This window comes from Aulonocara stuartgranti, assembly GCF_965226115.1.
Source record: "Aulonocara stuartgranti genome assembly, chromosome: 9".
Classification (NCBI taxonomy): domain Eukaryota; kingdom Metazoa; phylum Chordata; class Actinopteri; order Cichliformes; family Cichlidae; genus Aulonocara; species Aulonocara stuartgranti.
The window spans coordinates 26,069,643-26,094,549 of NC_138960.1; the positions used below are offsets into that span (position 1 = coordinate 26,069,643).

General features: G+C 41.4%; 1 protein-coding gene across 3 annotated transcripts in view; it reads left to right on the forward strand.

Moving 5' to 3' along the window:
* The first annotated feature begins 7,080 nt into the window (after positions 1-7,080).
* Positions 7,081-24,907, forward strand: part of prex2 (phosphatidylinositol-3,4,5-trisphosphate-dependent Rac exchange factor 2) — a 92,466-nt gene continuing 74,639 nt past the window's right edge. For 2 of the 3 annotated variants that reach the window (XM_082546619.1, XM_082546621.1), the window contains exons 1-3: positions 7,081-7,579; positions 23,497-23,568; positions 24,474-24,596. In XM_082546619.1, coding sequence (XP_082402745.1) covers positions 7,442-7,579; positions 23,497-23,568; positions 24,474-24,596 — 333 coding nt within the window. In that variant the 5' untranslated portion in view covers positions 7,081-7,441. The remainder of the gene's footprint in view (positions 7,580-23,496; positions 23,569-24,473; positions 24,597-24,907) is intronic. The other variant, XM_082546620.1, reaches the window with a different exon arrangement.

Below are 24,907 nucleotides of genomic sequence, written 5' to 3' on the forward strand. Positions count from 1 at the left end.
ACAACATGTTTCAGAAGCAAAAAACAGAAAATGACACGTTGCTCTGCAGCTGCAACATATTTTCAATCAAGATGGAGCTTGACCTTCTTTTTAACAGCTGAGGTTTTTGCCTTTACTCCATGTGAGGAGCACTTGGTCAGAATATCCATGCCGTGTAAAGATCCTGCTCTTCACTGGAAGATTTCCTTGCAAGATGTTTGTCTGACAGGGCTACTTTTTTCATTTTCATTTTCTTAAAGAAATAACATAAAATCCATGAAAGTGCCTGAGCACCATGACAGCTGCACACAGGAGTATTATTCATAAAACGCTTGCTTTGCCTTCCACGTATATCATGTTCAGGGATTTGTAGGCACAGTGAAAACACTGGTGTGTAAAGGCAGTTACACTGGCTGGTCATTTAAGCGTGACATGTTTGGTACAGAGGGCACTGCCAACACTCAATTTGGTGTTATTTTTAATACTCAGGAACACAGACCTGGGTGTGTAGCAGTCCTTTACGCTGTGGTCTGACTGAAGGTGGAGGCTCAAGCTCCTTTTTCAGAGCCATGAGTCTACAGCTGTACAATCTTAGCATGGCATCCAGGGCCAGTAAATCTCCATTTTCATCCCTGAGTCCCGAAACTGTGCTGAGGGGCGTGAAAGAACCCTTTGATAGGCGTGCGGTCTGCCGGGTTGGTGGCGCTGAGTGGGGGTCTGGTGAAACCACGGGGCCTCTGCAGGATCTGAAAGGTGGTAGCTGACCCCGAGCAGAGCTGTGAGTGCACATCTCTGACCATTTGACCCCAAAGGGAGAAATGAAAGAGAGAGGTTAGCAGGGGTTGAAGATGATGCAGACACTGAGAGGCAGCACAAAGTGGGGCATTTAACAGCCAGAAAAATTTGTCACTTACATAATGAAAGAAGAATTTACCACAAAAACATCATCTCAGTGACGACGACTTGCTTTTAATTAATGATCCCATTCTACAGATCAAAAAGCAAGAACATCATCCATCATGATGAGAAAAATGCATTGATGAAGCGTGCACTAATCTTTGCTCAGACATCTGCAGCTCACAGATCTCCATCTGTTTGATTACAAAGCACAAAGACTCGCTCACAGTAATAGAAATCAGTGTGCGTTACAGGAGACCTTGGCAGAAGAGTGTAGTGGTTAGAGAATATGAGATGAGTCAATAAAGTGGAAGAGGATTTCTGCAGAGTGCTGCTTGTTGGTACAGCCGTCAAGTCTGCTTACATTACACAGCATGGAAATGGAAAGGCTGTCAAGAGCGTTACGAATTACCTTTCTGTGTTTTTTGCTCAGCGTATCTTGTTTCTCCATTTTGTTTTGTTTTGTTTTTCGGCTTTCCTGCACTGTTTCGTGCTGGCAAGCAACACGAGTTTCCTCAAAAGTTTGTGTTCAGATTTATTTAGGTCTGCCTTCTTTATAAATAATGTGGGGGAAAGGCAGATTGATGGTGTCTTGGGAAATGTGATTAAAACACACGAACATACACACACACATCAGACATCAGACAGTGACTTACATTTATTACAAAGACTGGGGGATTGAACTTGCTTAATATTAAAGGTGTAATTCAGAGTCAGTGAAAAAGCTTAAACTGTTTCACACCAGATTCTAGACAAATACAGAAATAATCCAATTTATGAATGGAAGCTCAGAAACTATTCTCGGTGATTTAGCACTTTATATAAGGAACAACAGAATTTATAGAGTGAGAAGGTATTCCTTCATGGTGTTTGATTGTAATCTAAATCTTAGATCCTGCTACTTCCTTTGTTATTCTATGAAACATACTGCTCTATATGTCTGATGGAAACTGACCATTTTTTATCCCGGCATCTTATTACTACATATTGCTGGATTTTTATTAATAGCTGCGGGGACTTTGGTGATAACGCTCAGAAAATATGACTTTTTTCAGTTCAGCCACCTTGCTGGGTGAAACATGAACTGAAGAACTTTAACAGACAAGTAGGCTTGTGTTAACAACACGCTAAGACTTTATTATACTTATCTTTATCTTTTGTTGCATTAAAAATTTGTGCAAATCAATTGCAACGCAGCGATTGTGACTCACTACAACCGGAATTTGAGTATTTTGTGACATGAATTTATATTCTCAAACATGTAGCTCACACATTCTTTTATTTCTCTTTGTAAATGTTTAGTTTTCCTTTTCTAAACTGTTAATCTTACAGTTATGTCAAACAGAAAGTTTTCACAGGACTTTTTCCACTAAGCTTTGCTGCTTTCAGAGAAATTAAGAGGCTGAGTAGAATCCAGGTGCTGCTAATCTAACGCACTTGATTAACTGGTCACCAGTTAATGCAGAGGTTTTGGCAGTTTGGATTCAGCAGCATTCAGGTGTCTTCTCAGGAGTGGATGTCACAGCAAATTCACCCCGAGGTCAGACTGTATAATGCTCGAAAAAGTGTTAAAAACAAACAAACAAAGAAACAAAAAACCCTGAAGAGCTACATGTCGGATTGAACGGGCCATAGTTAGCATGTTAAATGTTAAAGTTCAACACAGTACAAACAGAGGGAACAAGCGTGGCTTGTTTGGAAGGTTTTCCAGGAGAAAGTCTCCTTTCTCTAAAAAGAACATGACAGCACAGCTTAGGTTTGCAAAGTGGGATCTGATGAGACCACAAGACCACAAGAAGAATGTCCTCTCAACAGACGAGACCAAAGTGAAAATGGTTAATGCACAGCACCACATTTGGCAGAAACCAAACACAGCACATCAGCAAAAACACCTCATACCAGCTATCAAGCAGGGTGGTGGAGGGGTGATGATTTGGGTTCGTTTTACAGCCACAGGACCTGGGCACTATGGAGTCACTGAGTCGCACACAAACTCCTCTGTGTGCCACTTTCATGATTCAAATGTCAAGCCATCTGTCTGACAGCTAAATTATGCTTGAAATTGGGTCATACGGCAGAACGATGATCCAAAGCACAGCAGCAAATCGACAACAGAAGAATCAAGTTGTTGGAATGACGCAGTCAAAGTCCAGACCTTAACCCGACTGATATCCTGTGGAAGGACAGCAACAGACCTACGCATAAACAAATGCATGTAAACCTCAATGAACTGAAGCAGTGTTGTAAAGACAAATTCCTCCATAACGATGTGAGAGCCCGAAAGTCATCCAGAAAACAGTTACTTCAAGCTATCGCTGCAAGAAGTGGTACTACAAGCTATTAAATCATGAAGTGCACTGTTTCTGCTTTTGTTTTGTTCTGCTTTTTTAAGTTTGTGATACAGAAATAATATGAACGCACTGAGATTCATCTGAGGTTGTTGTTGGTAAGGACCAGATGATTTTCTAAAATGAAATAGGGTGTGCTTTCTTTTTATCTGGACCATATAGCTGCAAAGCCTTTCAAACAGGACTGCAGAGAGTCCTGTGGATGCGTCCTTTTTCACATGGCTGCATAAGTGCATTAAAATTCTCCCAGAAAAAAAGATTTTATTTGATTAGAAAATGCTGCATCTAGATGCGCACACACCTACAGCCCGGTCTCAAACCAGTGTTTTAAAATCCGATTTAAAAATTCAGCCAGCCTTGACTTTAATTATCTTCTCTGTCTCTTTGTGTTTTCCATCATATGAGCAGAAAGGGAAAGTGACACCACTGCAGAGGACATGTAAGCGTTGGTTTTGGCTGCCACGAAAGGGAACTAGAAGGAAATGGGTAGAAATAAAGGTTAATATCAGTCAATTAACAGTATTATCAACACTCGTGCTCAGTGTTAGATGAAAATATTCAGAGCAAAAGCAGCCCTCGTATCAGTCTGACCCTCCTTTTCCAATAGAAAGAACAGAACACTTCCTGGCAGCACTCAGCAAGGCACCGGCAGCTCTGGATAACAAATAATAGAAGGTAATTCCACAGACTAAAGCCATGGGTAATAAAATCAGATGGTCTGGAAATGTACCTATACTGAAAGGGCCCATATAACACTATAATTAAGTTGGTCTGTTACTAGTGGTTTTTGGCTTTTTTCAGACTAAGAACTGAACCGAGCACATTCAGTGTCAGTCTGGCACCAATGCCCGCTCTGAATTTCAAGGACTTTGCCAATAAATACACCCGTTATTATGAGCCATGATCTAAATCTGTGTAATGGTAAAAGTCTTTAGATTATTATCAGGATCATTATTCATTTAAAAAACAAAACACAACACAACACTGCTCTCTGGTGACAACAAGAAAACAGTGCAGGATATCCTTTCTTTATCTGGAAACACACTGAATGCATGCAGTACCGCATTTGAGCACCAGAGGAGAGTAAATACCAAGATTTAAGCTTCATGTCCTCGACTCACCTCACAAAACTAACACTAACCCGTAATTGAGACGTAAAACAGCTCGATAAAGGAAGACTCCCTCTGGCCCTGACAAATTAAGGGAATTTTCATCAGTTAAATTCCTTTTCTCTTGCAGTGATTGTGTGCCACTAAACTTCACAGACTACTCTTCAGGTTAGGTTTGCAGATGAATGAAAAAAAAAAAGATATGGAAGAAAGGTTATAAATAGACCACAGAAGGGAGCTAAGTGAATCCTTACTTGTTGAGATGTTAATCCCTAAATCATTATTGTAGGTTGCAAATGGCTCCTCTAAAATCCTCTCAAAAGACCTTGAAGCTGGTGCAGCGAAGCTGGGTTTAGTGTTGATCGCGTTCATATTTGCCCAGGCACAAAATGACTCTGACTGTGTCTAATTTAATATAAAGACACTTAACCAGCTTCTCAAGAGGCCTTTTTTCAGTGAATTTAGTGTTAGCAGCGAACAGGGAGGTGGGGGGTGACACATCTTACCTGCCTGTAGGAGGAAGTTCTGACCTAATTATAAAGAGTCTGATTAATTAAATATGATTATGCATCTTTCTAGGTCCATGTTTTTAACTTGAGTGTAATGTAACAGGATGAGCTTTAATCAAGAGGAAATTCTTCATTCAAATATTAACAAACATCTGACAGGAGCACGTTGATGCTGTTGTTTCTTGGATAACATTCTAGTTTGCTTTTGCCCGTATAAAACATGTATTGCGTGTACATGCACATGCACATGTATTTAGGGAGTTGAATGGTTCGCAAGGCGTAACAACCTGACTACAACCGCAATTGTTGATTGTGCTCCAGATGAAACGATGTTTTGGAGAGAAGAGCTTCGTGTGGTGTTTGGGACGCCTGTAATTTAAGTGTTTGTGGACTGCCTCCTTGAGAATTCCAGAGACAGACGATAATACATTTCCTGTCAGCCTCTCTTGCCACCTGTGCCTCACTTTCACTGAAACTAAGTGTTTCTTTCAATTTGTGCTCAAGAAAGCCCCGTGAGAATGAAAGCAAAGGGGAAGTTTGTCTTTCTCTGTAGACTCACATCTTTTTTTATTGTTGTTATTATTGGTGTTGTTTTTTGTTTGTTTCCTCACCTTCTTAATATTTTATCATTGCCTGCAGTTTTGTATCTTAGTGTGCCCAAATTTCAGGAGTGAATTAATGCATCATATTTCATTCTCTGTCACAAACATCCACAGAGACTCCGAGGCCTTCACTATAGCCTCTTTTAGTCTGCAGTGTAATGCTGCTCAGTCGCCCTGAGATCAGGTGACTGACTGGCCAGTAACCCTGAAAAGGTCTCTGGTTTTTGATTGGTTCGTCCGGTAGTCTGTTGTCCTGCTAAATCATGAGTTGTTATTCAATACGTTTTGATATATTTGGCTAAATCCAAGCCCAGTAAATGCTCCTGCCTGTCTCTGGATTCATCTGGGTGCTTCTGTCAGCCAAAGTTCCTGCCCTCTGGTCAGCCATACATGCCCGTCCTCTAAAATATCCATACACATGTTTGATAGACAGTTTATATGGTGTGTTTTAAGTGATGAGCTACTCCTCTAAGTGAAATTTACTGTTGTTTTTTTATATTTTGGCAGATAAATTCTAAATATCTTCTTCACTTGTACAGCTCACTCATAAACCCTCAAAGTAAAAGACACCTTTTATCCATTAATCCATATCAGAGCCATATTTGTGCACGCAATAATGTTTAAAAGAATATGAAACAAAGCTCAAGATTCTCAGTCACAGCTGGAGCATCACTGAGAAACTGACCGGACACAGGCACATATCAGAGCCCGCTGGTTGCCCTACATGTCAGCTGGCAAGAATTAGACAAGTCTGTGTAAAGAGGTTAAGAGCCGAGGGAGATTTCAGACTGGGTGTAAACCATTTATCTTAAACTGAATGTGCTCAGACAGAAAGCTTAAAGAATAATAAATGTGCAAATGCATTAAAACACATGGTGTGTGCAGGGCTATCGTGTCCCATGTAGCTGCTCTTTACAGCTCTGTCCTTTCTGTCACCAAAAGCTAACACTGATTTAAAGAACCGATGGTGTACGCAGGCTGTGCAATACGTTTTCTATTAGCTCACAGATAGTAGTGATGAGCTCATTTAAAACTTAATGATACAAGTCAAAGGGTTATGACTGAAATTCATTATGCCATTAAACAACTACTGAGCTGTATCACAAGTAGAAAAATGAAAATAATTTAAATAATAATATATGATTATATATTGCATGGTTACATTCTGAAGTGACCACTGATTTGCAGCAGTATCAGAAGGGGTGCATGAAGTTGCAGAGGGGTTTCAAACTATTTTTCACTCAGTAAATTTCGCTGGAATAAAAGTGTGTTCCTTCACCTTTTATATAAATACACTATTATGCAGATTTCTCGTAGATTGCACTTTAGTAGCTTAGATTCATGATCTCATATATCTGAAGTGTATTTGATTATATGCTTCAAGGATTGTCAAGTTACCTGGAGATGGCTTCAAAATACTAAGCGTTCCTTCAAATTAAAAGCACGAAAAGAGTCACACTAAGCACAGTGAGTATCCTTTCCGCAGTTCTGGCTGGCAGTTAGATCAACTTTAGAGCATCTTCATGACCGTGAGGTCATTTTTATCTGCTCTGGCGTTTAGCTGCCTCTCAACGCCCGTGGTTTTATTTTGAAACCAGCACCAAGAGGACAAGTGTTGCTGGTGCCTTTACACTGGTCCTCCGTGTAAAAAGCTGCTGGGAGGCTGGATTAGGATGAAGATTTAAGGAGTCACATGGACTCGGTGCACTAAGTGGTGTCCAGTTGTTGTACAACGGTCAGTCACACAATTTGTTGGAAGCTGCTTTTCAGAAACCTTTTATTTTATTAAAAGTTTTTATTTTAACTTTTTTTTTTCTTCTTACACTGCGTTTCGCTCTTTTCCCTACATTTTGTGGATTTAAGAGCACAGGCACCGGTTGCTCCTTGACTTTTTTTGTTTTTGACCATGCTGCAAACTTTACACTTCTGCCATTAAAACTCGCCGTGTGATGTGAAGCTGTGAACTCCTGAAGGAAATAACTTCATATATACTCACAATGACTGAGGAAGGCAGAAGTGAGCACAGAGCTGAAAGCGGGAAGGACCTGGAGAAACAGCTGCGGTTGCGAGTGTGCGTCCTAAACGAACTTTTAAAGACTGAGCGGGACTATGTCGGGACGCTCGAGTTTCTCTCGGTGAGTGATGAGAACGGTTTTAAACAGAGAACCCTCAGAGTGCATACTTTAACGGGGAAAAACAAAACAAGCCTCGCAATAAACACAAACCAGCAAGCCTGTTTAGTATGCACGGTGCATCAGCCTGCAGGGCAAGAAGTGTTGCGCGTTCTCCTGTACAAACCCTGCATGCTGCTGCGCTGTCAGCATAACATGAGCCATAAAGTTGTCTGTAATACTGTGTGACGCCATCCTACTGATGGAGACATTTACCTTTGAAAATGCAAGTGTGAAATTGGAAGAGCAGTCACAAAGAGGCATGGCACAGCTTTAGTTCCTGCACAGCCACTGTGATGTTTAATCCTTTTCGGAGTCTGCTCATGGGCTCCTCTAAGCTCACAGTGGTTAGTCTGGCCCTCATAAACCATTAGGATGAATGGCAGGTCAACCAAGACAAAGAAATAAATGTTTCCAGGACTGTTAGGTACATCATTCTATGTTGTGTACAGCTTTACCTTAAAGCTTATTTGCCATCTTCAGAGTCACTGAAGTGCAATTCATTTAGGAAACTTGTTTAAATGGCATCTGTATCTCTACTCAGTGTGTATTTTCTTCATTTTTTTTTTATTTTGTGCCCTCTACAGCATCTGTTCAGTCCAGTAATTACCCAATTTGCCACACACTTCATAAGAAGTACAGAGGAGGGCATTTTAGTCACCGGCTTTGCCAGCTTCTTATTAAATCCAGCAGGAGTGAGTTCTGCCAAAGATAGCACAGGTGGACTCAAATGCAAACCGCTGGAGTTAGCACTCAGCTGGCAGCACAACTCCAGGTTTGCACTAAAGCATAACACTTTTGGTTTCTGCACGGCAGAGTCATGGCTGTCAACTTAATGGCATTACATGAAGTGACGCCTGACTTCAAAGACAGGAGGATGTGGCGATTTTGCTGAAACCAAAAAGCTGTGAAAAGTCGTCATTGTGCACTGCTGCTTATCGAGTGCTTTAATGTGCCCAAGTGGCCGTGTAGGACGTTAATCCTGGCGGTGAACACTTTAATGCAATGCCCTGTGCCCTTTTGCCTTTCACCATATTTTTGCATTCCCAGCTTGGTGGGAAATTTGCTGTGAAGAAAGGTTGAGGGGGCACTTTGTGGTCTGCAGTTTCCCAGACCACATGTATGAATGTGTACATCCCGACCCCTCCATCACCACCGCCGCCACCGCCCAGATGTTTCCAATGGAGGACAGAGGAGCCAGAGAGGAGATGGAGCCTTTCTTAGAAGTGGCACATCAGTGGAGAAATTGAGGAGGTGATTACATGAGGGGAATGTGTCCTCAGTCCTGGAGATGGGGGGTTGGGGAATGTAGCCTCCCCCTTCCCCTTCTTTATCTCCCCTGTAGTGCTGGAACTGGGATTGATTTCACAGGTGACTGATCCCTACAAGGGCTTTCTGTTCTGGCTGGGAATGCCATGCTGGAAGCATCAGACTGGAGTCTTAATAGTGAGTTAAGTTGGTTTAGTGGAGTGATAATGATTAAAAAGATAGGAGGAGAATAAGAAGAAGACAAAGATCCGCTCTTATCAGCGGTTTTATCTTCTGGGAGATCCTGGAGGGCATCGTCAGAAACACTCAGGATGATCAAAGACAGCCCTCCCGTGGAGAAAGGGTCACATTGAAGACTTTCATCTGATCACACAAACACATACTTGTCTTTTTCTTACTCCACTGCCAAGAGTCTAAGTGTCTCGAGGTCAGGTTGGAGGTGCCCAGTTTGTGCGGCATCGGAGGCCTTGAAGATGTGTACGCACGGTATTGCTAAAGGGTTGAGAGGGAAAAGGGTACAGCGGATCACAGGGCAGATGTTGGCAGGAGGGCGAAGGGTAGAGGGGGGTGGTCTCTGTGAGTAACTGGGCTTGGTGCCTTCTCTTGTAAAGCATATTTCCTGGAGGAGGAATTCCTCTGAGGTTAGGAAATGCTGGAGAACAATGAGGCTCCGGTTGGTAGGCAAAGTTGAACTGAAGAGCAAAGATTGTTGCTGCTGATCTGTGGGACCTAAACACAATGCACCTCGCACATACTTCACTTTTAAGGTAGTGGAAAACAGCATGGAGAACAAGGATGATTAGAGCAGTTTGTCCCAGGATAGTATGCGCCTATTGTGTGGATCTACCCGACGTCTTGTGGGAAAATATGTAGATTATATCTTAAAGCTACTGGGAAAGTTTAAATTGGGCATTGTCCTGAATTAAAACACCACCTTTTCCTCCTAATGTACTAAACGTCCCCAGTATTCCGACAGTGAGAGGAAGGCTTCAGGGAAGCTGTCCGTAATATGTCTTTCCTATCTTATATAATGAACGATTATAGCAAGAGATAGTGGGTGGTGGTGGACAGTGGTGTTTATCTTGGACAGCTACGAGCCAATAAAATGATAGTCATTCTTAGAAAAGCCTCAATGGGAGGAACAAATCAAGGCATAATGTAAACAGCGACTCTAATGAGGTCTTTGCTTGTCTGCAGTTTTTTAGCCACACTGTCAAACAAAATACTGCCAATGTTTGCCATTGATGGAGAGACACTGAAAGCCATTTGCTTGCATGATAAGCACTTAAGAGAAGAAGCATGCAAGAAGCTACAATAGGGGAAACCTTTCATGTCCCAATTCTGGAGGGAGATCACAAGTTAACTTAATATATTCCAAAGAGCTTTGCAGTGCATTAAGTGGTCCCTTAGCTGCTGCCTTCCTTACCCAACAAAGGCCTGAGTAATATGAGTGTAATGTTTAAAACATTTTTAATCCTTTGACTAACTTGAAATTGAATAGATGTGGTTTTTAGACCTTGCAATGCTGTAGAATTCGTACCTTTGCCTTTATCTTAGATACTGTTGATCAGCAAGGGAAGAAATTCAAGAAAAACCTCATTGCATGCGCGTGCACAGGCAACATACAGGTTATTCTTGTGCTCTCTGGACTGGAGGTGCAGCAGTTGTTGGTCCGCACTTTAAATCACTTGTGTCTTCCATGTGAATACGCCTGCAGGAAGTTAGAAATGAATCCTAATGGAAAATGCTGTTAGCTCCTAGAAAACCCAGGTATTCAAGTAAACTCTGTCTGTGTATTTGTATTTGAAGGCTCCACTGCGGTCCCTCTGGGTTTGGATTTATTTACATGGCTGGGATAGTTGCTCTGGCATGTGCCGCTGGGCCAGGAATTTTTTTCCCCTTTCTTTTTTCCTGCAACATATAACCGGCCGAATGAGGAGGCGGTTCGTCGCCTCTCAGCAGATGACCCCCGAAGGTCACAGCCTCCTGTTCCCATCCCTTTCCTGTCTGATAATCCGTGGATGTCATTTGAGAATTCAGCTCTCTCTTGTGCATGATGGAAACAGGAAGAGAAGATTCTGTTGATCTGATCAGTGCATCCTGATCAGATGAGAAAGCAAACTTGTAAACAGTGAAAGCGCAATCTTGTGCGTGTATACGTGTGCGTTTGAGAGTTCAGTGCTGCCATGTTTAAGAATTAAAATGCCATGTATATTTTGCTCTAATGGAAGTCTGCAGGTAAATTAAGCAGTTCCTTTTATTTATTTATGTATTTGTTGTTAAATAATAGATGAAGTGAGATGTATTATTTATTGAATACATACTAGGGATGAACGTTTTATTGACATTAAAAAGCGAATTACTGCATGTGGTAGGGATCAGAAGCCAGAAATGTTAAAAGCTGTTGTCTTGCTGGAGACGCTGGATCAAAGAGTGCAAAAGCAAAGTTGTGTATGAAACGTAACACAAGACGGGGCATTTTCAGCATGATGCTGGTAGACTGGGATTGTATTGTTATGAGACTGGGGCTGGGTTTTTCACGCAGAGAGCCTACCAATAGCCATTTACTGTTGCTTACATCAGTTTGTCTCTATAATAGGCTGCAGTGTGTGATAAGCGATTCCACAGAGAGGCAGTCTGCTGTATCTCCCCCGACTGCTCCCCTCTTTATTCCTTAATTACTTCCTTTTTTTTCTTCTCCAGAGCGGATGATAGCCTCATAATGTTATGGCTTCCACACCTGCCTCTTATACACTCTGCCCTTTCATATGTCACAAACCCCTGTTATTCCTTTTTTTCAACGTTGCTCCCAGAGCAGGTGGTGGCTGCACATGTTCCACCCGTGGATAGCCTTTAAAGAAGAGTATTTTTTTTTTCCACTTATGGATCGCTGTTTGGCTAGAGCCACGTTTCCTCGCCACCGAGCAGAATTTTAAACTTCAGACTTTCTTCATTTAGCTATGATCCAGGTTTGCAGACACACACGCGTATGCTTGTGAGAGGCTAACTAGAAGACAGAAGTGAAGCGAGGGAGAGGTGAGACGTGGTTCTCCTTGAATCTTTTTAATTGGATTTGGTCAGGCTGTCCTCTCCAAGAATACAGGCAGCTTCTCTCTTGTGTCCCCCTTGTGAGGCCCCCAAACTGATGGAGCGGCTCACTTGCATTTTAATTGCAACGCTGCTGGCACTACACAAGCGGCCTACATTTTATGCTGTGTTTGCAAGGATGTACCTCTCACATTACTGAACAATTTCATAGGTTCTCTTCCTGAATTTAAGTGATTCTCTCTCTGATTGGCTGTAAACTACTCCAAGCTGGCACTTTTTGTGCCTTTTGTAATTTTGTTTTTACAATATATGGTATAAACAATATATTCATTATAATATATTATGTTAAGCAGCATATCTTAAATCTAAATCTGCCTTTTAGCCAGCCAAGATTAGCTTGGAGAGACAAGAGCCTCGAGTCCTAGATCAATTAAAACACTAAGGAAGGTTTGTCCTTCTCTTTACTGAGCAGTGCTGTGTTGAGTAGCATCAGTGTCTTTGGCAAGCATTTCATGCATTCACCTTTCCATCCTAGATTTAGCAAATCGTTCGATAAGTCTCTTTGTAGTTGTGATCTTCCCTTCTCTCTGTCATCAGTCCACCAAACAGTTTTGAGAGTTACATGGGGGGAATTGCATATGCCCAAGCCTTTTTTTCTGTGTTAAATTTGCACTGCTAATAGGAAATGCGAAAGTGACGCAATGGCTGCCCAATTGAATGCAATGTCACTGCTTGCTGTGGACTTATATTGTCTTGTAATCCTGTTTCAGTGTCTTCTTGTTCTCTTCTACTTTGCTTTGTAATGCGTAGTTGTAAGCTGAGGGGAAATATGCACTTCATAAAGCCTGGGTTCCAGTCTCAGCTCATTCTTGTGTATCTTGGTCCGTTTTTAAAGGCTAACCATAAAAGCTAATCCTTTACAGTTGTTTTATTGGATTTTTATTTTATTTTTTTCTGTGTTTGACCAATCAATATATACTTACCAAAGTTTGGAAAGGGCACTCAGAGTTTCTCTTCTGCTGCAAAAAGACCCTAAATATTAGGATTTTTTTTAGTGCAGATCCAAAAATGAAAAAGTTTCTGTGGTTCTCCAAAAGGACCTGGTGTAAAGTCCCACTAGCAGATTTTAACACAGCAGAAAGCACTTTTTGCTTTTTGTCTCAGGCCATTTTTCAAGCAGGATTTCCTTCCTTCTTGGACCTTCCCATCTTTACATTGTGCTGCATGTTTCCTGCTTAAACACACATACAATCCCCCCACCAATGCCTTCACTGGCCATGGAAAGCAGTGTTGTGCTACTGTACACGCGGCCACTTAGCAACCAGGAGGCTTAACTGCATAGGCGTCAGGGCTGCATAAACCTTTGTGCTGAATCCATAGAGTAGGCTTAGCTCAGAAGGCTGCGGCGGCGGCGGGGGGAGGGCAGAGGAGAAGGAAGGATGTGATTTGACCTGTGCCAGCTGCGTTGTCACATGGTGCCTGCATGCGACAAGTACAAAAGGGCGAGATTAAGGTAGACACAGTGCTGTGAACTTGCCCGTAGCATTACCATCCTTTTGGATAACACCCCTGGAAAAAATGAAAGCATGTTTCTAAACTAAACAAAATATTCATATGTTGCTCATTAGCCGGATTAAACGATTGCCATTTAAAAAAAAAAGAAGTAATTGCCAGCCATGTGTTTTCATGTCTTCAATTATCTCACAAACGCTATGGCTCTTTGCTGCTACACTCTCCAATCCGATTTTGTCTTTTTCTTTTTTGATGGAGTGTTTGCTGACTATGTCTAGACAAGCTTCCATATTTCCTCTGTGGTTCAAACTCACACTTTCCATGTCATTCATGTCTCTGTCCGTCCTGCACTTCAGGGCTCTGACTCTGTACACAACCAGAGTTAGCCAGACGTGACGGGAATTTCCACTTTAGCATCAATTATTTAATTAAGCAGTTGAATAAGATTTGCTGTAAGACAAGTGTCTCTCTGTTTCTAAATAAGTTCTGTTTGCAGACATCCTTTCTGTGGCTTTCTTTTTTTTTTTTTGAAGATATAAAATTGCTGGACTTTGTATGAAGGATGAATTAGCCCCAATATTAGACATGTTAATTTTACACTGTCCTTTTGTAGTCAAGGCTAGAGTCTTGGTATCTGTACTGTCTGTTGGCAAGAAAACTTTCACCACATTATGAACAATAATAATAAATAATGGAGTTCCTTCAGTGTGGTGCTTTCTGATCTGGTCATTAACAGTCCAAAAAGCAGCAATGATGAGCTGAACCCTGTCAGGAAGGAGATTTATTTGGGTGGGAATACACTCAGCAGTTGTGGTTGGGCAGAATGAGAGTTGGGGAGAAACTGGCAGGGTAGTTGTTTAGTTCTCCTTTGACAAAATGTCCAGTTCTGTCATGTGTGAGAGAGGCTGACGCTGCAGGTTTCATTTTTCCTGCTGCAGATGGTTTGGAAGGTTTGAATGGTAATCAAAATGAACAATCGGGCTGTGAGACAGTCATGCTTGGGAGCGCGCCACAGATTAGGAGGCTGACAATTCTGTTTAGTCATCTCGGAGATCAATACAGTGTGCTGTGTGTGCGCCTCTGCTGGGAATCGCCAGCAATCAGTGGGTGATGGTTTGCTTGACTGCACATAGAGATTGTAGCCCTGCTCTCTGGAAATGTACTCTCATCTACTGGAGGCAAGTCTCCCCACCTAATATCCAATTTCGCAATCTTCCTAACATGTTAAACTTGCTAACCACTTGGAGTACAACGATGGGTGAAATTAAACAGACCCACAACTTGTCAGGTATTAAGCTCTGCGGACATGACCGCAAGGATCATTTTATGCTCATGTGCTCATTTCGCTTCAGTGTCGATTGTGAAAGCAGCTCGCCGAGTCAGGCAGAGACATTGGACACAGACATATTCATTAGATAAATTGCTTCATTCCAGCTGTTTATGAATGTACTTGGTGCCAGGGTCAGTGAAAGGACAGCAATAACATCAAAGTGGAGAATTTTTCTAACTTTTACAGACAATTGGGAGTTCTTAGAGATTCCTCAAAGCACATTGCTTATTGGTCTAATATTTCTTTCACAAGCCAGAACTTTGTTCCGGGCTTTTTCAGGAAAGCTCCCTAACCCTAATAACTGGTTATGCCACCCTTGGCAGTCAGGCATTTGCAATAATTGGTGAAGAGTCTTTCACATTTCTTTTTCGAAATTTTGCCCCACTCTTTTTTGCATGATTGTTATAATTCAGCTACATTGGATGTTTTTGAGCATGAATGTCCTATTTTAAGGTCATGCCAGCTCAATCAGATTTAAGTCCGAACTTCGAGTAAGACTCTCCAAAACCTTCGTTTTACTTGTTTGAGCCATGCAAAGGAGGACTTTTTGGTGTGTTTTGTATCACTGTCCTGCTGCATAACCAAACTGTGCTTGAGCTTCAGGGCATGAATTGATGGCCATACATTCTCCTTCAGGATTTTTTTGATAGAGCGCAGACTTCATGATTCCGTTTCAGTTATGGCGAGTTATTCAGGTTCTAACACAGCAAAGCCGCCCCTGACCATCACACTACCTCCACCATGTTGGACTGATGATATGATGTTCTTTTTATGTGAAGCTGTGTTTTATGCCAAATTATCAGAAAACCAATGTTCCAAAAAGTTCAACTCTTGTCTCGTTACTCTACAGAAAACTCTTCAAAAGTTCTTGGGAATCATCAAGATGTCTTTTTTGGCAAAAGTGAGATGAGCCTTTGAGTTCTTTTTCTTCTAGGGCCTCTCCCATGGACGCAATTTTTGCCCAGTCTCTTTCTTATTGTTGAATCATGAACTCTGACCTTATCTGAGACAAGTGAGGCCGGCATTTCTTCAGATCATGTTCTGGGTTCTTTTATGGCTTCCTGAATGAGGAGGCCATTAAAGATCACCAACTGTACTTTTGGAGTCATTTTGGTAGGCTGGCCACTGTTCAAAGTCTTCTGCATTTGTGGATAATGCCTCTCACCTTGGTCCACTGGAGTGCCAACGCCTTAGAAATTGCATCGTAACCCTTACCAGACTGATAGAGGTCAACAATGTTGTTTCTCAGGTATTTCTTTGTGTTAGATTGTGGTGTTTTTTTTACTTTTCTATGAGGCTAATTACTTTTTCCTATAGGGCCAGGTGGGTTTAGACAACTTTTTTTGCCCATAAAAACTGAAATAATCATTTAAAAACTGCATTTTTGTATTTATTCGGTCTGTCTTTGGCTCATATTAAAACTTGCTTGATGTGAAACATTTATATGTGACAATAATGCAAAAAAAAAAAAGAAATCAGAAAGGGAGCAAATATTTCACACCACTGTATTTTATATGCTGTTGTGAGAATGTCAAATTTTACAGTATTTTAATTGTTTCTCAGTTCTTATACACACAGCTTCCCAAAATAACACATATTATACAGATAAAAGGACTTTTGTTTACCAGAAGATCATGTAAAATGAATTCTCACTGTGTACTCCGCTGTAAATTAAAACCAGAGGCTTTTATTGAGTTGTAAAAATGAGCTTTAATAGCTGCTTCCAAGTTGGAATTATTAACATTCCCTGTTGTATTTATAGCGTGTGTTTCCTGTATACATTCCCAGTGGAGGAGAAAAAGTCAGCTTGGGAAAGAGGACTAATGAGATGGGAAGCACAGGATGCCTCTAGGAGGTGTCATCAGAACCTGTTGAAGCCAGGAAGGGACCTGGCTTATTGCGGGAATTGCTACAAAGAGCCTTTTCTCTCTTTTCGGATGTCTCCCAGTGTGATCTCTGCACCAGAGACTGTTTGTCTCTAGTCAGTATTTGAAGGAAATTCAGTTTTTGCTTGCCAGGAATTTGGGGTGTGTGGATACGTGTGTTTGTGTGCGTCATAGACATGTGTGTAGGTGATTTACTCTGAATTTAGCCCTTAATACTGTTTTAATTCAAAAGCAGGTCTTCTGCACGGGAAAAATGGCAAAGGCAACATATACTCATATCCTCCCTACAGAGATATGTTAAAAAGGTCAAAGAGGCTCTCTCCTTCTTTTTTTCAATGCCTCTTCCTGCCTTTCCTTCCATCTTTGCCCTTCACTTCTCACCACTGCAGCACCTTCACACACTCAGGTGCTTTCAAAGCTTACCTAGGGGTGCTGAACAGCTCACACCATTGTTACCGGCTGTCCTTTATTACTCTGCTTTACTTTTTAGACTACTGTGGTGGTAGACAGAAATATATATCCAATATATATACACAAGCACACACACTGTATTCTAAAACACAGTTATGTTAATGAGCAAAGCGTCACAGTCTAGTGATTCACTCCAGTGGACTTTTTCATGCTTATGTGTCTGTCTCCAGCTTTGAATGGCTTTTGTCTCATCTTTGTTATTTGCTGATGAGACACCCTAGATCACAGATTGTGATGGAATGATAACAAGTGCATAGAGATGTGCCTATAATTTATTTATTTTTTTTTGGGGGGGGGTGCACACAGGATGTTTATGTGTACGTTTGTTTCAGTCACCACAACAAAGCAGATCAGCCAATTGTCCATGGACAAAGGGCCAGTTTCTCTAATAGGCTCATAGAAAGGCCTATTTGTTCTTCTGGAGCGCTGCAGAAGAAACACTGCCAATGAACTTCCATTGGACCTTTTTCAGTAGTGAGCAACAGATCCCACATTACAGCAAAAGCAGCGTAATGCTGTTAAGAGCACAAGTTGTGCTGACAGATGTGTTACTTCACATAATATTTTTACTCTGTTTATTAAAGCTGCGTCACCACTTTAATTTTAGGAAGAGCTTTGTGTTCTACAGTTGCACCAATTGATCCTCAAGGACTTAAAATGGTTGTTTTCCATTTGATACATCAAACACACCCAGTGTTCCTGCCCACTCTTTAAATGGCTCAAACTTGAATGGATTAACAGATGTTTGAGGCTAGCTTTGTACTCAATTCAAAGTCATTTTTGCACCATCGAAGCAGCTACATAGCTTTTTCAGCTTTTCTAATCAGAGCAGCTTGTTTGCATTGTCTCGCTCTTTTTTTGGTTATTTTTAAGCACTCTTTTTTTCCCCCCCCTCTCTCTGTGGTTCCTACCCTGCCACCGCATTCTGCTGGGCATGCCGAACAACCATGCACTTCACATTCTTCGCAGCCTCTGACACGAGCATGTGCTCTGGCTCGGCACATACAGCGTTCATGTGCACATCCTTTATTTTGGAGCGCAAGAATGTCTGTCATTGTCCTCCTGTCATGTCATTGCTAGCTTACTTATTTGAGGAAGCAAGTGACCTCCGTTTTTGACAAACTCCTTTTCTTGATACATGTGTTTCATTGACAAAGAGATAAACATAAACAAGGGGAGGGGCTAGTTCCGCCGATTGTATCTTTCCAGTCTGGTGGAGAGGTGCCGCGGGGACAGCATTGCATAATATCCATTCACAAAATGTCCTGAACTACTTTGGTCCTCTGGCTAGCCTGTCTGTTGTTCTACTTTTGTATATGACACTGAAGTCCAGAGGACGCAGGGTGTAATCTGAGCTGCATGACTCCTGCAGATATTGAGCGAGCTGTCACTCATGTCTAAGTGTCTAGTCGGTAGTTCTTTTATTTGCTTAACCTGATTTCAGCTTCTTATTCCTAATCCTAGTGTCAGATTATTTAACTTCTCAAATAAGAGCAACACTGTATGCAAGAGCAAAGCAACGATTTACATTACCGTGCCTTTGCGGCCCACAGCATGTAGACCTTTGCTGATTAATAGCATGTAGGGCCACATGCAGCGATTGCACCGAACTATTCATCACACCCATCTGCTCTGCAGAATAATGAAAACTTTAATGGGGTTTTAATGTGCTGTCCCCACCCTCAGCCATCAAAGTGACAATCCAGGTGATTATACCTGGGCCCGAGGGAACACAATTTCTAAGAGTTTTCTTGTTGGATGCTGCTGATGGAAATTCATGGATCGTAAAGATTGTACTGTATGTCCTAATAGCAACCTTTGCTTGAATATATTTCTATTGGTGCATTTCCATGTAGTACACTACTCTTAAACTGCGTAGTGCTTCCAACCACACATTTAATGCTGATTAATTATACACATGAGATGACAGCTTAACACAAATAAATACCAAACAATGCTACATCTGTTACATCAACGAGTAGAAAAAAACTGTGCCAGTATTAGCGATGGTATAAAAGATGGACCTAGCTGCCATGGCATCACCCGTTGGTTTCTCGAGTCCTGTTTAAAGTCTCAATATGAGTATTGTCATTGTCATCATTGGCTGCAAAACTCTGTCTTGATTTTAAAACATAGGACCAAGATTAACACAGTAGACTTAATATTTTTTCAGTATCACCCAAAACGAGTGACTGAGCCCATAAACTAAGCAAGAAAGTGTTTATCAGTGGTCAAGACAAAAAGTGGTTTTCCCTTAGACTTCTATTGAAGTTTTACAGACATGTGACCACTAACCATGCGACATTAACTTCTCAGCTATTTTGGGGCGTTTGCCAATCATGGTGATTATCTAGGATCATGTGAATAAGGCCCCAGTCACATTGGCTTAGAGACCAGTTCATGGCCATCTTGCAACCATCAGGTATGAAGGAAAAATAAGTTTTCCACATCCAGTTGGGAATGGTTGCAGGGGGTTGATGGCAATCGCTGGGGAAAACTGATTGCTAAAACCTCAGTCTCACAGCCCTCCAGAACAATAACCAACCTACCCTTTGCTAAGTATACATAGTATACCATCCATGTACTCTGTAGTGCATTGCATGTATTCGATTTGAACACACTGTTGCACAAGTAAAAGTACATGCTAACATGTTATTTATTTTTTTAACCTCCTCTGATTTGGCACTGCATCAACAATCATGTCAGAAACAGAGTTTCACTCTCAGCCCTCGGGATTCTGTAACGCTAGAGGTGAAAATGAGTAGGAAGGGGGGTGATGGATCTATTCCTTTTTAAGTTGTCATTAAGCCACCAAGCACCACTTTTTCAGTGTGAGAACTATTGTTAACTAAATATAGCAGAATTTAACTGGATTCAAAGCATCAGGAGACTCAGATAAATCCTAGAAATACTTTTTGTCATTCACTTGCCTGATTGTTGACATCAGAACTCCCTGCAAAGGTAAACTTGTGCAGGTTCTATCTGCCACAGTAGCTACAGTATTTAGAAAGTCTTGCTATGAAGGGCACCTCTGAAGATATTTCTCTCCCACAGTTTGATGGTTTTGCAACTGATGTTGCAGCGGCTTTAATGTGCTGATAGGGAGGAACAGTCCCACTCCTGAAAAAAGCAACACTAACCTGACCATCATTCACTACGTCATTCACAGTTAGAACCTGTGATGCATGATGGCATAAAGCACATTATAAAACCAAATCATGTTCACATATTAATTCTCAAACTCTGAAAGTCTCCTGCTGATCTCAGCAAATGTAACAGACTTGTTTTTTTTCCCTATATGGAGATTTGCACATATGGCTAAAAGAGCAGACTGATTTTTTTTTTCTTTTTTAATTGATGACATTTTGTGGTTTTGAAATCTGACATTATTTCATACTTACATTGACAGCAGTAGTAAATACTCTAACATACTTGAGAGTATTGAAGGCCACTCTTTTCCTTCATTTTCATGAAAGAAGAAAAAAAAGTTGGTAAATGATTAAAAATTGAAATTACTCACTAAAATTCTGAGAAAGTATCTTTTAGAAATCTGGTAGTGATTGAAAAGAGTATTTAAACCACAAAGACCTTCCATAAAAGAAACACAACTTGTTGTTCAGTATTTTTATGCTTGTTTCTTTAAATCTGGTCTTAGAAGCCATGACATTGACCATGAACGGCTCCCATTGAGCTCTGCAGCCATTGAAGTCTGTTTGCGATTCAACAGTGGTCAGCGCCCAGACACAGTGGACTGCTGCAAGAAAACACATCCTACAAAAAAATTCATTTCACTTGTCACAAGGAAAGAATAGCAAATAAGGAGATTAGTGAGAAGGTGTTTTTTTGTTGTTGTTTTTGTTTTAATGAACTCGCATTAAATTATACCTGAGGTTTAAAGAAAATGACCTTCAAAAAATTATTATAAAATCAATTTTCAATGCAGTTTGTTTCAAGCTACTAATTATTATCATATTGGCAAGAACTGTTAATAATATTACAACCAAAGCTTTAAGCCACAAAACAGATGCAGTGAAGAGACACTCCACTAACCAAATGAGACTGGATTTGAATGACATAAGTGCTCGATTTAGATACATGCTGTTAGGTGTTGCAATGGTCACCCTGGGTACTGTTACTGTGTCCATATATTCAGCCAGTCGAATTCCCATTCACTGTCCGTGGAGCTGTTCCAGAGCTAGTCTCTTTAACAACATCAACAAGGCACTTTTGGCAGTCGGTTCGGAAGAGATATGTTCGTTTCCACAAATCAAGCCCGAGCCATCCGCAATTCTAGGAATAACGTCCAGACTGATGGTTTTTTTTCTTTTCTTTCTTTTTTTTTTTAGCACAAGCCTTTCATGGTAACAAAACATTTCTTCATTTGACAAGTCATGCAGTTTATTATCTCCGTCCAATCCGATTTTGTCTCATGCTTTTTTTAATCTGATAAGCATCTCGAGGTGTCTCCTGACATTCTGCAGCAGAGCTCTTCTTAACTGCAGATATGCAGGATAATTAGCGAGTTGCAGATATAGAGATTATTTCTTGTCGAGTAGACCTTTCATTATTAGAAGTGATACTCCATAAAGGCTGTCTTTGGTGATAGGAAGCACTGTTTTGATGAAAATTGCTCAGCTGAGGTCATACACTATAAGCCCCGGCAGGCCTTTGCGAATGCCTGACGGATTTTGCTTAGTGTTTGTACATATTAGAATTGCTAATCAGATGCTAATGCTAGTGAGTGGCAGAGTTGCGAGGCAAGGCAGCTACAGAATGGTAATCAGCATGAAGTTGGCCTACAACAAAAAGGCTGATTATTTAGGCCCCACTCGTTTTCTTTTTCCCCCCGTTCCAACCACAAATCTAGATTCGTACATTTGCTTGTGCATTTCCTTTTGAAGTGCTGCTTGACGTCAGTACTGTGTGATTAAAAAGATTTCAGTAATTTTTTCACGTTGGCTTGTTTTCTTACAACGGTTAACAGAACATTGGCTTTGTAATTAGCTTGAAATGTAGATTTTACCACCAATCTAGCGCCACCCGCTTTCCATCTGTTCACAATTAATCAAGTGAAACTGTTCAATAAGCTTACTATAGTCACAGGCGCTCACTTAGATCTCAGTGGCAAGGAATAACTCTTGGCTTGTGTGCTCATTAAAGTAACCTGTTAACATGCTTTGTGGTTGTATTATGTTAGCTTGCTCAGGTCAGGCTGCCTGCTGTGTGGCTGCAGTGGGCGACAGATGGCATTATGGCCCTCGGTGGGGCAGTAAGCGGATGCCCATGGTTAGGGTTAACTGCAAAGACAGATGTAGGTTTTTGTTGCTTGAGGTGACTGCGCATCAGTGTGGAGTTTGATCACGTTGATGTTTACAGAACTGCTGTTGCTGCTTTCTGTCCAATGAATGGGCTGCTGAAATGTCAGCGTCAGTCTGTTGTATTGTACTTCAGTCTCTCTTGTCTGCCATGTCGCATTGGCTCGGACTGGTGTGACAGGCCATTGATTGAGTTATAATTCATCATATTGTCATTTCTTGAGTGCTGCTTAATTAACTCTTAAAGTTTTCAGCAAGAAAAAGTTTTGTTTTGGGGGAAAAAAATTGCACTATTGACAGTAATTTCACATCTTCTTAATATTTTATAAAAGTTTCGATTTTTCAGCCTTGCTTCTGATTTCATCACAGCTTCCCGTAAGTCGTATACGAGCATCCATCAAAATGAAAACGATGCAGCAAATTGAAGGTGGATCGCTTTCTGCCAAACCCTATCCCAAGCACTGCACACATGCAGTAAACGTACAGATTCTCACCTGGTACCCACTGATGGATGTCTTCGTCTTTAAAAGCTCTCCCTTAGGCAGAGTTCAGAAAATGACTAATTTCTCCTTAGTCCCATTTTAGCACTACCTTTGAAGCACACCTTCTTAATTTGCCATTCTCAGAAAGTTCCCTGAAGCATTAAATGGGTTGTCGGGCGCTTATGCAGCAAAGCAGCCTGGGAACCAGTGTCCTCGGAGACTGAAGAAAGTTAAGAGCACTTTCCATCCATCTCAGTTCACACACTGTTGGCCTTTACAATTCACATCCAAAGCCACTTAACGCTGCCTTTGAAATACCACGAGCTGCAATTTTTTTTCCCTCCCCCCCATTTAGTGTAAAGATTGTATTTCGCCAATATCAGGTGTCCATTGTGAAGGTTACCAATTTACTGTGGCTGTGAAGAGTTGCAGCTGCACACAGAAAGCCTCAAATATTGTCTTCTATTCAGCCCGTTTAAGGTTCAAGAGATCAAATGCCAAAAAGCAATTTACTGTGGGACCGTTTCCACAGTGTTAACTGTTGTTTTCCTTTTCTGCTCTGCTTCAGGTGTTCCTGCATCGTCTCAATCAGTACGCAGCCACCAAAATCGAAAAGAATGTCACAGACGAAACGGTGAAGGTGAGAAGCAGTCTTTCGCTCTGACACTGCACTCAGGGGCATTACCCGTGAACAGTTGGGAAGTTTCATTTTACAATTAAGCTTTTTTGGGAGGGGGGTGGGGGTTCTTTCAACCTGAACTTGCATCAAGTTCTGGACTGTAGAAGAAGCAGTGGGCGATCCAGGAAGCAGCTGTAAATATATTCTATTTTTAAATTATCCCAGCTGGAGGATAATAAAGGATGCTCTCTCACAGTGGGAGCGTTTCTTCTCTGAGTTTGCTTACTTTTGAAGGTAAACATGCATTCACTGGATATTTACTGGAAGTCCCGTGTTTTGGAACGTGTCCCCTCATGTTCTGATTTGTTTGGGAACACGCTGACGGGGTTTTTAGATAACGAAAAGGGTCATCGCTGCAAAGGCCGACAGCTGCAATGCCACCGAGCGGCTGAGAGTGCTCCAAAATGAAAACGCAACGATCGGATTTGCCCAGATGTTTTTCCTTTTTTCCTTGGTATCACTAGCTACTAAGTTTATTCTGGCCTTAGAACGCCCATGAAAGACTTCTGGTTTTCATGCTTTGGTTTCATTTCACTCGCTTCACTTATCCAGCACAGTTTTTTTTCTTTAATATCGCCACAAAAATGACATAAATAAGGGCAGAAGTCAACACCACATGAAGGCTAAGTTTCCACACAACAAATCTTAACATTGTGTTCCTTTTTTTTTCTTTCTTTTAAAATATCTCTAATTATGTTTGAAATTCAAATATCAAAGAGATCTTAAGCTAAGATACTCATTACAAAGAAACCTCGTTTTTTTTATTCCGTGGCCATCAAAGCACCACCGACCACAAGAGGAAGCATATGCCAAAGTATTGATTCTCTCTCTGCCTCTCTTTCTCCCTCCCTCTCTCTCTCTTTTAGGTCTTATTCTCTAACATTGAGGAGATTCTGGCTGTTCACAAAGACTTCCTGTCCATGGTGGAGGACCTCCTGCAGCCCGACCCTCACGCTCACCATGAAATCGGTCGCTGCTTCTTGCACTTTGTACGTAACTCGTGCAATTCATGCTTCTGCAAATTGAATGTCAACTCAACGCATTGATGCTACCTCCCTTCGTAATATTCCTCAGTTCACTGGAGCGTGTGATCTGAAAAAGGGGGGGGAAAAAACGCTCTGTCGGGGCTTCGGTGCATGGTTATGCCGACGTGCTCCACGTGTTGTCAATTTAACTCCCTTGGATTACTCGCGGTGAGAGTGCCCACATGTGCGATATGCCTGATAGAGCTCTGATATACTGCTCTTTCCCGCTGTATATCGCAGTTCTTTGATGCGAAGCCTTGAGGCACGCTGGTGTA